Source organism: Lepidochelys olivacea, assembly GCF_965140295.1.
Source record: "Lepidochelys olivacea isolate rLepOli2 genome assembly, chromosome: 2".
In the NCBI taxonomy this organism is placed as follows: Eukaryota; Metazoa; Chordata; order Testudines; family Cheloniidae; genus Lepidochelys; species Lepidochelys olivacea.
In genome coordinates, this window is record NC_140412.1 from 235,066,525 (window position 1) to 235,084,139 (window position 17,615).

At 43.9% G+C, this 17,615-nt stretch overlaps 1 protein-coding gene across 5 annotated transcripts in view; it reads right to left on the reverse strand.

Moving 5' to 3' along the window:
* The window catches only part of LOC311516207 (uncharacterized protein C10orf67 homolog, mitochondrial), a 145,450-nt gene that overhangs the window by 21,181 nt on the left and 106,654 nt on the right, over positions 1-17,615 (reverse strand). For all 5 annotated transcript variants that reach the window (XM_084620036.1, XM_084620035.1, XM_084620033.1 and 2 more), the window contains 2 exons: positions 10,923-11,006; positions 4,066-4,165 (listed from right to left, as the gene is read on the reverse strand). In XM_084620036.1, coding sequence (XP_084476162.1) covers positions 4,066-4,165; positions 10,923-11,006 — 184 coding nt within the window. The remainder of the gene's footprint in view (positions 1-4,065; positions 4,166-10,922; positions 11,007-17,615) is intronic.

The window sequence follows — 17,615 nt, forward strand, 5'->3', positions numbered from 1 at the left end:
GTCATCACTATAGCATGCAGGATGGGGGCTTGAGGGCTCACCATGCCAGGGGAAGGCAGCACCCCACTGGGAGCTCTAGTCATGGATCCACCACCCACAGCAAAGCAATTCTTCTTAGGGCACACAGCTTCATCCTGAGCCACGGCCAGAAGCTCAGGGGCCTCCAAATTCCTAGCCCTTTTACAAATAGTCCCGCATAAATCTATTTTATTGATCTGTTCTTCACCCGCATCTCTATAATGTGTGACTGCTTGCTCTGTAAGGAGAAGCGCCACAACTTCCAGGCTATCTTCTGTCCAGGCATAAGTGATAGAGTCATAACAGAGGGTTTCTCTGGGGAGTGCTGCTCCTTGGACAATGGCAGACCACATGGGCAGAGGGAATAGTCTGGCCATGCAGATGCAGGCTCTGTCTCCTGCTGGTCCCTTGGTGTCCCAACCCCTCAACACTATCCTGGGGTCCCATATTCTCACCAGGGAATCCAGAGCCAGTTGTACATGAGCAGTAACCCCTCAATTGACCAGGGTCACCACACAAGAAACATTTCAGCTTTTCAGAGATAGCAAACACTGTATATTCGACCCCATCTATATGCACCTTTAAAAACAGGTTGAAGAGCTGTTCAGGTTATTTAAGCCTGGGGCTGGAATGACATAACATGTTTCACATTTGGGTTCTTGCAATCCAACAGAATAATCCTAACAGCAGAAACAATGAGAGAGAGATCAGATACTAGGGTCTCATTGTGAATGAAGGGGGAAGGGGCGCATTGGAAAAAAACCACTATTTTAGTAGCAGGAATAAATAAGGAAAACACTGGAACAAAAGATTCCTTGACCTAAAATCCCTCCTGTACGAAATGATTCACAAACTGCTGTTGGTCAGGAAAATCACTTCAAATTTTATATTAACAGGGAGTCCGGTGGCACTGGATTTTATATTAGCACAGCCAATAGTCTTACCTACACACAGCAAACTCCACAGTGTAGGAGACAGCAGGTACACACTGAACCCCATGCTCGGGGGTCAAGCCACTAAACCCATCTGAAGTTGACCCCCATGGAGAACCCCCCCTCCAAAGAAAAAAAGGGTGGGAACACAACAGCCCTAAAACAAAGGGACAGCAACTAACAAAAAACACACAAAGACTAACAGAAAACCAGCTAGTGCACATAGCACATACCAAACACAGTCTCACGCTCAGAAACTTCCACAACCTCAAGAGAGATAATCAGTAGTTTTTGTGGAGAAGGAGGGAAACAGCTAGCCTGGCTGCAGAAAGAGTGGGAGAAGCACAGACAGGTGAGCCTTACATGGGCCCACAGAATTCCCCTTCACAAGAACAGGAGACCCTGCTTGCTAAGCCACTTCCCAAACAGAGAAGAAAGGAACCAGGGCCTGCTGCAAGACATACCTAAAACCTGGCCTCAGCTACCAAGAGCCAGCTGACAAAGAGACCATCAGCAGCTGAGACCATCAGACAACAGTACCCCCATCTGGGCTGATTAGAACAAACGGAGTTATCAGGAGACTGTTGTTGCTTCAGTAATTAGATAGTGTAACACAATATTCAACTGCTATTTTTTTTTTTTAACTCCAGCTCCCTCAAATAAAAATAGTTGTCTAGACTTTAAATAGACTTTAAAGCAGGAGCATAGTGTGTTTTATTCAGGTTCATAATTGTTTCTTTGCATCTTCTGCCCAGGGATAAGAATTCATAGATATTAAGGTCAGAAGGGACCATTATGATCATCTAGTCTGACCTCCTGCACAACGTAGGCCACAGAATCTCATCCACCCACTCCTGCAAGAAACCTCTCACCTATGTCTGAGCTACTGAAGTCCTCAAATCGTGGTTTAAAGACTTCAAGGAGCAGAGAATCCTCCAGCAAGTGAGCCGTGCCCCATGCTACAGAGGAAGGCAAAAAACCTCCAGGGCCTCTTCCAATCTGCCCTGGAGGAAAATTCCTTCCCGACCCCAAATATGGCAATCAGCTGAACCCTGAGCATATGGGCAAGATTCACTAGCCAGATACCCAGGAAAGAAAAGAATTGATTCCTTTTGGGATAACCACCTTTGATCTTAAAACTTCAGGATGGTGAATCTACTTTTCCCAAGAGGAATAAAAACAGAACTGATTCAATGAGTCAGCTCCTGATCAGAGACCTCTAAATGTAGCAGATCCAAGTAATCGTGAATGTGGCATTTATTTATTTATTTATTTAGGAGTCTGGGACTTTTACCCTCTCTTTTTGTGGAAAGACTTATAGATTGCGACACTGAAAATTGTGCCCATGTAGATCAGAAGCCATGAAGAAAGAAGTTAGCTATGTAATTGTTTAGTTCCTAGGCTCAACAAACAGCAGTGTCTGAGTGGAAGTGTCAGGGCTCTGGTTGGCCTGCCATCAGAGTACACTAGTATAGTTGTCTCTGTCAGTGGCTGCCAATACTACTATCATTTTGGTAAATAACATGGGAGCAAAGGTCAAACAGCAAGGTAGATTAAAGGTCCTAATGACAGGATTAGAAACCTATGACAACAATGGGCAAATACATATGGGTATTTTGCAGGTCCTCTGAAGCAATGAAGTTCCCAGAGCTAACTGCCAACGTTACTGACATGGAGGACTCCATTTTGAAATGCTACTTCTATATTCCTGACTTGACAAGCTTCACTTCCAAAACCTGATGTAGGTTTTGCTTGAACTTGTGCGAATAAGAGAAAGAACTGGAGGAGAGTTATGGAAGTGGGATAAACAGCAGAACAATGCCAAATGTAAAAGTTTTAACAGATTTTGCTACTTGTCAATCTAACCAAAGAGACAGAGAATACTTAAATAGCATTCAAGCATCCAGAGTGATGTATCTATACTAACAAAAGGCAGGAATGGTAGCTAGTTTCAATATTAGTACTATTAGTGGAAAGTATGTATACTAAAGCCTTGATCCAGCAAAACGCTTAAAGCATGTGCTTAACTTTAACTTAACTTCATGTGGATAATTCATTGAAGTCCAAGAACCACTCACATGCTTAAAGTTAAGCATGTACTTAAGTGCTTTGTTGGATCAGAGCCCATGAGATCTGATTGACAAACTGCATACCAGACAAAATGAATGCTTAATGCTCCGAACTTTTATAAGAGAAGTAGTTAATTGTATTTTGCTTCTTGTCAAACTGCTGCATTGCATTTAAAATATATTTGTAGCACAGTCCATACTCACTAGTATGGCACCTCCTGCTGGTCGTCTTGGGAATTAGCTCTTGTCCAGCCCAGAGCACCCTCTGCAGGCCCCCGGCTCACCTGCCTCAGGCCCCCATGTCCCTCCCGGACCCCGGTGCCCCTTTTACATCAGAGTGCTGCTGGGGCAGAACCCCCACATGCTGGGTCTCCCCTCCCAGTGGAGCCCCCAACCCTCTAAACCCACCTTGCCTCAGTGGCTACTGCCAGTCATCATCTAGCCTCTGCTCACTGGGGCAGACTGCAGTCTGTAATGACCACTCATCATTGGAAAGGGGTTAGGACCTGCTGTCTTTGCCTATTCCCAGGCTGTATTTCTGAAGCCCCAATACCGCTGTAAGCCTTCAACAAGGCCTGCAGCCTGGGGTTTTACCAGGCTGGAGTGCCTCAGCTCCTCTTGCCCTTCCCCAGCACTGTTCTACTTCAGGTATCTTGCTCCCAGGCAGCTAGCCCTTCCCTCTCCAGGGCTGGAGAGAGATGCCTCCAGCCCTCTTATAAGGGCCAGCTGGGCCCTGATCGAGCTGGCCACACCTGTGGCTGCTTCCCCAATCAGCCTAGCTTGGCTGCTTTTAACTCCTTTTGGGTCCCCAGGGATGTTTTAACCCCTTCAGGGCCAGAGCAGGGTGACCACCCTGCTACAATATTATTTCCTGTTTCATAACAAACAATAATAATTTAATTGAAGTTCTTATAAAGCCCTACTTAGTTTTTATGTAAACATTCTCAGGGCAGCGTGAACGGAATTGGAGGAACAGGATTCCTATCAGTCTGTTTTCCCATAAAATTATGAAGTATATTATTTTTCCTAAAAAATGTCATACTTACCATCTTCATACAAAGAGCACATTTCTGTTCCGGTTGGAATTTTTACAATATTAAGATCTGTTTCTTCCATCTCTGCAGTAGACTGGGAAGATATCTGGGGCTAGTATGGAACATTTTTTCATTAAGACTGATTAAAAGTTATTGGTTGATTAAATAACAAGAAACTTGTTAAGTTACATTTAAGGTTATTGTGTGAAATTCAAGCAAAGACATAAAAGCATCTGTAAAACCATCAAATACTATAAAAAGTGGAAATCGGAAGTCACATAAACAATTCTGACACCAGCCAGGTCTCACAGTTTCTTTGTATTTCCTTGTTTGTGTAGATCAACCTGCTGTGTCTTGTTTTATACTTAGATTGTAAGCTATTTGGTGTAGGGACCATCTTTTTGTTCTGTGTATGTACAGCACCTAGCACACTGGGGGTCTTGGTCTATGACTACAGTTTCTAGGCTCTATAATAACTACAACATGTTGCAAACAAATACTGAAATATTCTCAATGAGCAGCATTTAAATAACCATAACTCTGTCCTAGTTTTTGTGTTACCATTTTTTGGCCTGATTCAACTTCCACGGAAATAGTGTTAATACTTTTTTTGATTTTTTTAGAAGGGGAATGGTCTCTTACAGACCTTTTTAACATTTGTGACAGGGTCAGGCCAGATGGTTACAAGAGAGTGCTGGAAGGCAGGTATATTAGCCCCAGGATAAGCAGGGAGGAACCCTGCTCAGGCAAGGTATGGACAGCAAGCCCAGGAGCATGGGGGAATTCTGAGGTTGAGAGGAATACCCCGGCCCACTGTTATGTGGAAGCACAGAACCCTCCAAGGCAGAGAAGGAGCTCTGTCACAACTGGTGTCAGTGGTGGGATTGTGTGACTGTGCAGCAGACTAAGCCAAAAAAAGAGAAAAAGGGGATTTTCTTGTCCTCACCACAATGGACAATGTGGTGAGGGCACTAGTACAGGCCACAGTGACCCAGCAGGAGGTCACCTAATCCCAGACGACAGCCCAGCAGGAATCGATGGGGTTGCAGCACAAGACCAACCAATTGTTGACGAATCAGGCTGCCCAGGACTGAGCCCTCCAGTGAGAGTTGATTGACCAGCTGAAAGCCCTGACCACCATAGCCCATGGGCCCAACGGGATGCGAGCCCGCAAGGCCACCACTTACCTACCAAAGATGACTGCGGAAGACTATGTGGAAGCGTACCTCCTTACCTTTGAAAGGACTGCATTGTGTAAGGCCTGGCCCAAGGACCAGGCTGACATCCTCACCTCCTTTTCGTGTGGGGAGGCCCAGAAGGCTTACCATGATATGCCTGTAAAAGTGGCGTCTGACTACCCCCAATTGAAAGCGGAGATCCTGGCCCATTCGGGGTGATGGCAGCGGTGCAGGCCCAGAGGTATTACAAGTGGAGGTACCAACAGACCAAGCCTCCAAGGTCCAAACTATTTGACCTCACCCACCTTGCACGGAAGTGGCTGCAACCCAAGGCCAATAGTCCCGAGGAGATTCTGGTCATAGACCAGTACATGAGGGGACTGCCACCAGACCTTCATGCAAGGGTGGGCCAGAATGACCCCTCCTCCTATGATGAGGTGGTTGCACTAGTGGAGAGATGGATAATGGCCAAGGAACTTTCACGACCACCTAGGGAAGATTCATTCTGAATCAAACGATCGCCCCGATCCCAGGAATTCGGACGACCCAGCACCTGGGAAGGTCTAGGTGGGAGAAGAGGGGAGCAGAGGACCAGCCAGGGGCCATGAAGGGATGGAGTGACCTGGGCAAAGAGGACTGTGGGGCCAGTCCCCCTAGCCCAAAGGACAGGTGGTGACTAGGGCCATGTATAGATGTTATGCATGCAGAGAGTTGGGGCACATAGCAGCCCAGTGTCCCAAAGCTGAGGAGCCCATGCAGTGTAACCTGGGGAACTGGGAAGACCAGCTAATCCACACATCGGCCTTGTATATTTATGTGGCATTACCGCAATCTTTGTGGGGATTGCGGTAATGCCACATAAATATACAAGGCCGATGAAACAGAATGGGGTAGAGACCATGGCGCTTGTGGACTCCGGGAGCGCTAACCTCCTCATCTCAGGGAAGCTAGTGAAATGCAGTCAGCTGATGCAGGCCAAATGTACAGGGGTAACATGTATCCATGGGGCGGTTAGTTATTACCCCACCATCCCGGTAAAGATTGAGATCCAGGGGAACATTACCGGGGTTCCCATACCTTAAACTCCCATATTCTGTACTCACGGAGAGATTTCCCAGGGTTTGGAAGCTTGCTCCCACCAGAGGGGTTGGAGGAAGGAGAGCATCCTGAAGTTAATGAGTCATCCACAGCAGAATGCCACCCCCTGATTTTCTCTGACATATCTCAGGATCTGTTCCCCATTCCCAGGAGGGTCAGGAATTCCAAACAGGAAGGAAGGGAGGGCAGCTAAGGCATTGGGAACCTGGATTCTGATCCAGGGCCAGAAGGCCACACTCATAGGCATGCAGACATGGGCAGCGGATATGGAGTCCGCTCCAGCGGGAAAGGGACCCGAGGCTGGTCCCAACCATGACGCCACCAAGATGGCAGAGGGGGCAGAGCCAGGCCCCCTGGAGCTCAGGCAGGTTAGTTCTGATAGAGAGAATTTTGGGCTTGACTAGGCAGAAGACCTAAGATACGATATCATCAGGAAGGAGGTGGCTGAGATAGATGGGATATCCATAGACAAAAAGGCCCGGGGACCAGGACCCTACTTCATGATCAAGAAGGATCTCCTGTACTGAGTCATACAGATGCAGGGGCAGGAAGTACATCAGCTCCTGGTGCCATGAAACCATCTGAGGGTGGTGTTAATCCTTGCCCAAAGTCACCTTTTTGGAGGGCACCTAGGGGCAGAGAAGACCCTGACACGATTCCTACGAAGGTTCTTCTGGACAGGAATACACAAAGAAGTCCAGTGGTATTGCGCTTCTTGCCCTGAGTGTCAGCAACACAGTCCACTTGAGGGCACCTTTAGTGCCTCTGCCAATCATAGAGGTCCTGTTTGAGCGGAAAGCCATGGACTTGGTGGGCCCCCTGAAGAAGACGACCTGAGGCCACCAGCATGTGCTTGTCATCCTGGATTATGCCACCCAGTACCCGAAAGCCATTCCCCATGGAACACGGCCTCCAAGTCGATAGCAAAGGAGCTAGTGAAGATCTTTGCCCTTGTAGGGGTACCAAAGGAGATACTGGCCGACCAAGGGACCCCTTTCATGTCAAAATTGATGAAGGACCTATGTGCTCTACTCCATGTCTACTACCTGCACACTGATGGTCTCGTGGTAAGGTTCAACATGACCCTCAAGGACATGATAAGGAAGGTGGTAAGTCAGGATGAAAAAGATTGGGACACACTATTGCCTTATCTCATGTTTGCCATCCAGGAAGTTCCTCAGGCTTCCACTGGGTTTTCCCCCTTCGAGCTATTATACGGACGCCACCCCTGTGGCGTATTAGACGTAGCCAGGGAGATCTGGGAGGAAGAACCCAACGCGGCAAGAAACATAACTGAGCATGTGCTACAAATGAGAGACCGGATAGCCTGAGTCACCCCCATCATATGGGAGCACTTGGAGAAAGCACAGGAGGCCCAATGAGACCACTACAACCTCCAAGCAAAGGTTTGACGGTTCCAACCTGGAGACTGAGTGAAGGTATTGGTACCCACGGCAGACAGTAAGCTTTTGGCCCAGTGGCAAGGGCCCTACCAAGTGGTCAGACCTGTGGGAGAGGTGAACTACAAGGTGTGACAGCTGGGATGCCTAAAACAAGAGTAGGTCTACCATGTCAACCTCCTGAAGTCTTGGCATGCCCGAGAGACATGTGTAGTCACCCAAGACACCTGGCCCCAGGAAAGCAGCCACCCCGAGCAGGTGAGGATATCCCCAGAGTTGACGCCAGATCAAAAGACCGAGGCATCCAAGATGGTCAACTGGAACCAGGATGCGTTCTCAATGAGACCAGGCTGGATGACCAAGGCATATCACCACATCCTCACAAACCCCAGGGAAAAGGTGACGATACGGGTCCTAGTGGCCAAAAGGGAGGATGTCAAGGCCAAAGTGAAGAGAATGTTGGAATTAGGAGTCATCGAGGAATCTCACAGTCAGTGGTCCAGCCTGATCATGCTGGTGCCCAAACTCGACGGCACCACAAGGTTCTGCAATGACTTTTGCCAGCTGAAAGAGGTATCCCAGTTTGATGCATACCTTATACCCTGCATAGACGTGTTAGTTGACCGATTGGGCAACGTCAGGTTCCTGACCACCCTGGATTTGACAAAGGGGTATTGGCAGATTCCTCTAGCCCAGGGATCAGCAACCTTTGGCACGTGGCCTGTAGCGTCCACAGGTTCGGCCGATTGCAGCTCCCACTGGCTGCGGTTCGCCGTTCCAGGCCAATGGGGGCTGCGGGAAGTGGCGCGGGCCAAGAATTACCTGGACTACGTGATTATCTATGCCTCAGACTAGGAGACCCACCTGGAAAAGGTAGAAGCGGTGCTGAATACCCTAAGGCGTGCTGGCCTCACAGCCAATCCTGCCCATTGTGCCATAGGGCTAGTGGAGGCTAACTACCTAGGATACATTGTAGGGAGAGGCGTGGTAAAGCCCCAACTAAATAAGCTGGAAGCAATCCAAAATTGGCCCCAGCCAAACCAGAAAAAACAAATCTGAGCGTTCCTGACGTAGTAGTGGGGTACTACCGGTGATTTATCCCCCACTTCGCCACGAAGGCAAGTTCCCTGAAGGACCTGACAAGGCCCGGGGACCTGACATGGTGAGATGGACCGATGTGGCAGAGGGGGCATTTACAGACCTGCGGACAGCCCACTGCAGCAACTCTGTACTCATAGCCCCAGACTTTAGTAAAGAATTCATTTTACAGATAGATGCATACAAAGTGGGGTTGTGGGCTGTCCTGTCACAGATGGTCAGAGAAGACAAACACCCAATCCTTTACCTTAGCAGAAAACTCCTTCTGAGGGAACAGAAATATGCAGCAGTAGAGATGGAGTGCCTCACCATTAAGTGGGCCATGGAAACTCTACAATATTACCTGCTAGGCCGGCGATTTGTCCTCATGACCGACCATGCCCCCCTCCAGTGGATGCAACAGAACAAAAAGAAGATGGTTCTTGTCCCTCCAACACACAGCCGGAAGCCGCCATGGCGCTGCGGATGGCTTGTCCTGGGTATACTGTCTAGCGACCCAAGTTGCCCAACCCCATGGTGCTGAGCAGGGGGGAGGGATATGTGACAGGGTCAGGCCAGATGGCTACAGGAGAGCGCTGGAAGGCAGGTATATTAGCCCCTGGCTAAGCAGATCCCTTTTCCCTTGGTAACTGAACAGAGGTTGCTCTAGGTTAATTAGGACACCTGGGGCCAATCAAGGGCCTGCCAGAACCTGTTAAAAGCCTCCCCTCCAGCCAGATAGGGGTGTGTGATAGGAGTTGTGGGAGGAAAGCTTGCTACTAGAGAACTGGGTGGTGCAGATGCTGACAAACACCAGGGGGGAAAACTCCACAGGTACAGAGGCGAAGGGCAAGGGAAACCCTACCCAATAGGGTGAACAGCCCTTCTGGGCCGTGGAGGTCTGAGGGAAGAGACTGAACTAGGTGCCTGGTTTGTTGCCACCATGCCCGGAGGGGCTACCAGAGACTAAGAGGCTCCCCTCTGCCTCCCCTGTCAGGGAGGAACCCTGCTCAGGCAAGGCATGGACAACAAGCTTAGGGGTGTGGGAAAATTCTGAGGTAGAGAGGAATACCCTGGCCCACCGCTAAGTGGAAGCGCAGAACCCACTGAGGCAGAGAAGGAGCTCTGTCACACATTATAAATAAAAAATTGAGAATTTTGTGTATATTCTTCTATAGTAACAAGTGTGGTGGCTTACTATCACATGAACAGGTTTTTTTTAAAGGTAATAGGGAAAGTTTTATTATCTGGTTTAAGGATTATGTTTCGTCTATTCAGTACCTTACTCTCTAATTACAGTTGTCTAATTAGGGGTATAGTGAACTATTTTTCTCAGTAAGAAAAGACTGCTATTTGACATACCTATATACTAAGTCATTGAATACCTAGTAAGTCATTTAATACCTATTTGCTATTTGAGATACAGTACCTATACACTGTTATTTAAATTTTCATATACAGTTCTGAGAGAGCTACATGATAAAGGGATAAGGTTCATTAAGAGTTTGTTGCTGTTGCTAATGTCTTGTTAAAAGGGTAGAGCTAAGGTTGTTTAGATGCCTGCCATTGAGAATCATTCTTTTAAAATTTTTGGTCTGTATTAACTGAATGTTAAGATGGAAGACTAGAACTGTTTTTGTAACCTTATTATGTCTTTTCTTGAATTACGCATAGCAACCTTAACAGTAAATTATTTGTTATTCAATTTTCTAATTTTAAAAAAGGACATACAAATTTTATTGTTAAATGTTATTCAATTTAGTGTTGGCCTTAGATATTCTATAGATCTTCTATCATAAATTATTATTCAATATAGACCGTTTGTCTAAGTTCTGAAAAAGTAAAAGTTAATGTAAATTACAACATTCACAACTACATGTTAAAATGTACACATGTATAGTGAATTTTCTGATATATGCAATAAACAATTGTCAGATATAAGTGGTCAAAAGAATCACTAGAATTTTTTTCATTGTGAAAATCACAGATTTTTTGCTGACTCCTTGTTATGTAAAAATTTTACTTTTCTAAATTGTCAGAAAATTCTACTATACACTTGTAGTATTCACAAAATTTTTTTAAACAGTTACATTTAATGAAAAAAGAAGTTACATACCAATGGTGAAAAAGGTAAATATAAAGCACCCCTTCGTTCATTTATTTGGCTTGCACCAGTTTCAATATAGAGAGGAACAGCAAGCTGTAAAACAAAAACATGTTAAGCATATTTCAAGAAAACATAACTTAAGACCATGTATGCTCACAAACAACGAAGCTTCAATAATAAAATACTGAAATAGCATGCAATGTTTTGTTCATCTGACTAAATGGGGAGGTTGCATACAGTAATGACACACAAAAGCCAGTTCAAATATTGCTAAAGTAAAAAAACAGCTCTTTTACATGTAGAATCGAATATGTTCACAGCTGGACTTTGTATGTGACCTTATGCAATAAACAATATGTATCAGTACAAAAACACAATATATGTGCAAACTATTATAATTTATTTTTTAATTGCATCAATGTCAAGAAGTTGAACATTTGGTTTGCACTAGGGCTGTTGATTAATCACAGTTAGCTCATGCGATTAACTAAAAAAATTAATTGCGATTAAAAAAATTCATCATGATTAATCACACTGTTAAAAATAGAATCTCAGTTGAAATTTATTAAATATTTTTGGATGTTTTTCTACATTTTAAAATATATTGACTTCAATTACAACACAGAATACAAAGTATACAGTGCTCATTTTATATTATATTTATTACAAATATTTGCACTGTAAAAACGACAAAAGAAATAGTATTTTTCAATTCACCTCATGTAAGTATTGTAGTGCAATCTCTTTGTCGTGAAAGTGCAATTTACAAATGTAGATTATTTTGTTGTTACGTAACTGCACTCAAAAACAAAATGTAAAACTTTAGAGCCTACGAGCACAGCTGCCAACTTTTGTGTGTTAAATAAGCACCCTGACTTTCACAATAAGCCAGAAATCAAGCTAATCCCATTTTAAAAGAAGGCCAAAACAAGCCAATCCCTAAGAACCCCAACACTCTATGAGACTAGATCCCCCTGGCATGCAGTCTGGGACTGTGGTGGGCCCGCTGTGCACCCCGACTCTCTCCCACACTTGCCCCTGCTTCCCAGGAACCGATCCAAAAAAAAAATTAAAAAAAAAAGCAGCAACAAGCTACAAGCCACAAGCCAAAAAGCAACTCACAAGCCAATTAAGCCAAAAACAAGCCCATTTTCTGTGGGTTCCCCCCCTCCCATGAGTTTGGCATGTCTGCCTACATGTCCACTCAGTCCTACTTCTTGTTCAGCCAACTGCCAAGACAAACAAGTTTGTTTACATTTATGGGAGAAATTACTGCCTGCTTTTTATTTACAATGTCACCTGAAAGTGAGAACAGATGTTCACTTGGGATTTTTGTACCCAGCATTGGAAGGTATTTACGTGCCAGATATGCTAAACATTTGTATGACCCTTCATTCTTCAGCCACCATTCCAGAGGACATACTTCCATGCTGATGATGCTCATTAAAAAAATAATGCATTAATTAAATTTGTGACTGAACTCCTTGGGGGGAGGATTGTATGTCTCCTGTTCTGTTTTACCCACATTCTGCCATATATTTCACGTTATAGCAGTCTCAGATGATGATCCAGGACATGTTGTTCATTTTAAGAACACTTTCACTTCAGGTTTCACAAAATGCAAAGAAGGTACCAATATGAGATTTCTAAAGATAGAACCAGCACTCTACCCAAAGTATAAGAATTTGAAGTGCCTTCCAAAATCTGAGAGGGACAAGGAATGGAGCTTGCTTTCAGATGTCTTAAAAGAGCAACACTCCGATGTGGAAACTACATCACCTGAGCCACCAAAAAAGAAAATTAATCTTCTGCTGGTGGCATCTGACTCAGATGATGAAAATGAACATGCATTGGTCAGCACTGTTTTGGATCGTTATCGAGTGGAACCCATCATCATCATGGACACATCCTCTGGAATGGTGGTTGAAGGATGAAGGGACATAAGAATCTTTAGCACATCTGGCACATAAATATCTTGCAATACTGGTGCCATGCGAATGCTTGTTCTCACTTTCAGTTGACATAAACAAGAAGCAGGCAACATTATCTCCTGAAAATGTAAACAGATTTGTTTGTAATTGGCTGAACATGAAGTAGGACTGAGTGGATGTGTAGGCTTTAAAGTTTTACACTGTTTTATTTTTGAATGAAGTTTTTTGGTATATAATTCTACATTTGTAAATTCAACTTTCATGATAAAGAGATTGCACTACAGTACTTGTAATGGGGGAATTGAAAAATACGATTTATTTTGTTTTTTACAGTGCAAATATTTGTATTAAAAATAAATCTAATGAACATTTTGTATTCTGTGTTGTAACTGAAATCAATATATTTGAAAATGTAGAAAAAAAATCAAAAAAATATTTAAATAGATGATATTCTATTATTGTTTAACAGTGTGATTAATTGAGATTAATTTTTTTAATCGCTTGACAGCCCTAGTTTTCACAGCAACTGTAACTCATCTACTCTGCATGTTCGCATTAAGGTTCTTATTCAGCAAAGCACTTAATCTTCTAATTCCATCCCCACTCTGCAAAGCATTTTATAACTATCATGGAAAGTGGCTAGGGGTGGGGAGGAGATAGCCAGCCTAATTGGTGGCAAGTTCTGGTGGCCAATGCAGGTACTCGCTCTTGTTAGGGGGCTTATTCCTTCACCCACTTACTTCCCTGGTCCTTCTCGCATGAACAGAGAGCAACAATACCTGAAGTCCAAAGGTGCAAACAATTCAATGTTTATTGGGGTGAACTTCCAGCAAGCATGATTCCAGTTTCCTTCCTTAGTGTCCCCCTTCCCAGCTCTGACCCCACAGAGCCTTACACCTGTGTCCCTGTTCCCATTTCCCCCTTTAGCAAAACATGATTCCAATTTCCCCACCCTCATTCCCTGTTCCCATTTCCCCCACCCACACACCCACCCACTTCCTGATTGACTGCAGACTTATCTAGTAAAACTTGGGTTCTGCTTAGCTATATCTTAACCAATCATTTTCCTAAAATTTAACTAACCAATCCTAACATGATTATTTAACCAATTATATCCCACCACCTTAATTAGTTTACACCCAGCAAAATTAATTATACAGCAGACAGAAACAATCACAGAACCAGACAGAGATTATACAGACAAACAATGGGGAAATGGGGACTACAGTGATAGAACAAACACAGAAATTGATAAGTGAGTTCTTGCCAGACAGGATGTTATCAAACTAAGTTTCCTTTTACATCTTCAAGGCACTTCCCTTTCTTTGGAGGCGATAGGCATTATCAGGACAGGATTGTATTCTTAACAGCCCAATAGCACCTTATTTCAATGTGACTAGTTTGGAATGTGAGGATGTGACCGGTCACTTCCCAGCTTATGGCTGCCTCTGCTGCTTAGCCAAAGGCCTTAGCCTAAGAACAGGGCCTCAGACTGTCACAGTAAGAGAAGGACCTTACACTGGCAGACAGTGATTTTGATTCTTTCTTTTATACCTCTAACTAGCCAGGTGATAAGAATACACCTAAATTCTTAGCGTATAGGCCTTTACAGACAGGCCTGTATATCTATATCCTAACAGCTCTATAGGGGGTTTGGTTCCCTGATAAAACAGAATTGGAAGTGGACTTAGGAAAAGGCATCTCCTGAAGAAGCTGGGGAATGGGGTAGGAGCTTCCAACGTCTGATATAACAAGGAGACAACCCCCTTTACACAGCACCTTAGCCCTCATATGAGTTAAGGTCAGTGCGGTCCCAGCAATGGGGTGAGAATCAGGTGTGGAGGGGTGGGGTGGGGTGGTGGGGCTGATGGCAGACTTCAAACAGGTGGAAATCATTAAGGAAAGAATGATGACTTCACTGTATGACCTATTGCCAGATAGTTCCCATATGAATTAAATAATTACAGTTGTGGCCTAATTATCCACATCCCTTGCATCTTGTCTTTCTCCCTGCATGTCCAGGACAATGCATGTATGCATTAAGGTTCTGATTCAGCAAAGCAATTAAGAATGTGAATAATTCCATCCCTATTCTGTAAAGCACTTAAGTACGTGTTTAGATTTAAGTGTGCGAGTAGTTCCACTAATGGAAATTCTCCCTTGCATGTACAGATATGGACTGTTGGGGGTTGGACTAGATGACCTTCTGGGGTCCCTTCCAACCCTGATATTCTATGATTCTATGATATGTAACAGCTATATCATTGCCTGACTGACCTCAGCAGGGTTGATTTTACTATCTTTATGTTTGAACTATAATGTAGGGAAATATACAGACATTTTCTGACTTTATCCATTTCCTTTGAGTTGATAGTGACTATAGAAGTACTTCCCCATCCATTAGGATGGACAGCTGTAGTTAAAATGAGTCTGGCTCCAACAGAGGCATTCCTTGATGTATTCTTTGAATTTATTCACCAACTGAAGGATTTTCAAACTTATAGTGCCAAGTACTGTTGTCTGAGTGTTAAGACTTCTAGTTCTATTGGGAAAGTCCACTGGAGATGAGAGCTATGGCTGATTACAGATCTGACCAAGCTGAATGACCAGGTCATCAGACTCATCTCCTTTACATTGCCAGAGCAGCACAAATTGGACAGAGCATACACACAACTTTTTGTGAAGGAAATAAATGTTTTTCCCTTTGTATACGTTCAGTTGCCAAGCAATAAGTGAATTTTAAACAATAAACCTTCCATTTCTATTTTGCCAAGCACTTTCTCTTAGGTCCTTCTTTGAATAGTGTGCATGTGTGTGTCATATTCCTTAGGGCTACATTGTAACAACACAGTCTGTCCCAAGTAAGGGACAGCACATAGTTGCATTGCCTCAGGAGCAGATTAGGGAATAAATTGTGACTCAGAGTCACAATTCAATCCCTCATTCCAGAGAGGAAGCAATTTGTGCCAGGTCTTTCCCTGATGCAGATTATTATTTCCTCTTTGAGCCAGCTCAGCTCAGCTGGGTTGGCTAATGTTTTGGGGGAGGAGGGAGAGCAAGAGACAAAACTTGTCTAATTCCCCACTGCTACCCACCGACTCCCCACCTACATGTATGGGAGAGCAATTAGTGGCCCTTTGGAATCACAATGTGACCCACAATGGGAATAGCCCACACATGGGAATAACAATCTTACAGACCCTTACTCCCCAATGGTGGGGTATAATAAACAAGCTGTGATCTTGCTTTCAGTCTCCAGATCAACTCTTGAGTATTTCATAATGATATTGCTTGTGGTACATAAGCCATTGTGGTGATTTGGCATACCCTGCACCCCAGCAAAGGTGATCTCATTTTCATCCACAACATGCACATACAAATTAGGTACACAGAACTGTGTGCATGCAATAAAACCGTATTTGAAAATCTGCTTCAATCATTAGAACATAAGAATGACCATGTTGGGTCAGACCAATGGTCCATCTACCCCAGTATCCTGTCTTCCAACAGTGGATAGTACCAGATGCTTCAGAGGGAATGACCAGGACAGGGCAATTATCAAGTGATCCATCCCGTTGTCCAGTCCCACCTTCTGGCAGTCAGACATTTAGGGACACCCAGAGCATAGGACTGCATTCCTGACCATCTTGGCTAATGGTCAGTGATGGACCTATTATCCATGAACTTATCTAATTCTGTTTTGTACTCAGATACACTTTTGGCCTTCACAACATCACCTGGCAATGAGTTCCACTGGTTGTGTGTTGTGTGAAGAAGTACTTCCTTATGCTTGTTTTAGACCTGCTGCCTATTAATTTCATTGGCTGACCAGTAGTTCATTTGTTATGTGGAGGCGTAAATAACGCTCTTATTCACTTTCTCACACCATTCATGATTTTATAGCCCTCTATCATATTCCCCTTACTCATCTCTTTTTTAAGATAATAGTCCCAGTCTTTTTAATCTTTCCTCATATGGATACTGTTCCTTACCCCTAATCATTATTGTTGCCATTCTGTTTTTGTTTCCTGTTCTAAGATATTGTTTTTGAGATGGGGCAACCAGAACTGCATGCAGTATTCAAGGCATGGGCATACCATGGATTTATATAGTGGCATTAGGATATTTTCTGGCTTATCTATTCCTTTCCTAATGGTTCCTAACATTTTGTTAGTTTTTTTGATTGCCACTACACTCTGAGTAGATGTTTTCAGAGATTATTTATGATGACTTCAAGATCTCTATTTTGAGTGGTAACAGCTAATTTAGACCCCATCATTTTGTATGAATAGTTCAGATTCTTTTTTGCAATATGAATTACTTTGCATTTATCAACATTGAATTTCATTTGTCATTTTGTTGCCCAGTTACCCAGTTTTGTGAAATCCCTTCGTAACTCTTCGCAGTCTGCTTTGGACTTAACTATCTTGAGTAATTTTGTATCATCTGCAAACTTTGCCACTTCACTCTTTACCCCTTTTTCCAGATCATTTATGAATATCTTGAACAGCACTGGTCCTAGTACAGATCCCTGAAGGACTTTTCTATTTACTTCTCTCCATTCTGAAAACTGACCATTCATTCCTACCCTTTGTTTCCTGTCTTTTCAGCAGTTATTGATCCATGAGAGGACCTTCCCTCTTATCCTAAGACTGCTTAGTTTGCTTAAGAGCCTTTAGTGAGGGAACTTGTCAAAGGCTTTTTGAAAGTCCAAGTATACTATATTGACTGGATCACCCTTGTCCACATTTGTTGACCCCCTCAAGATATC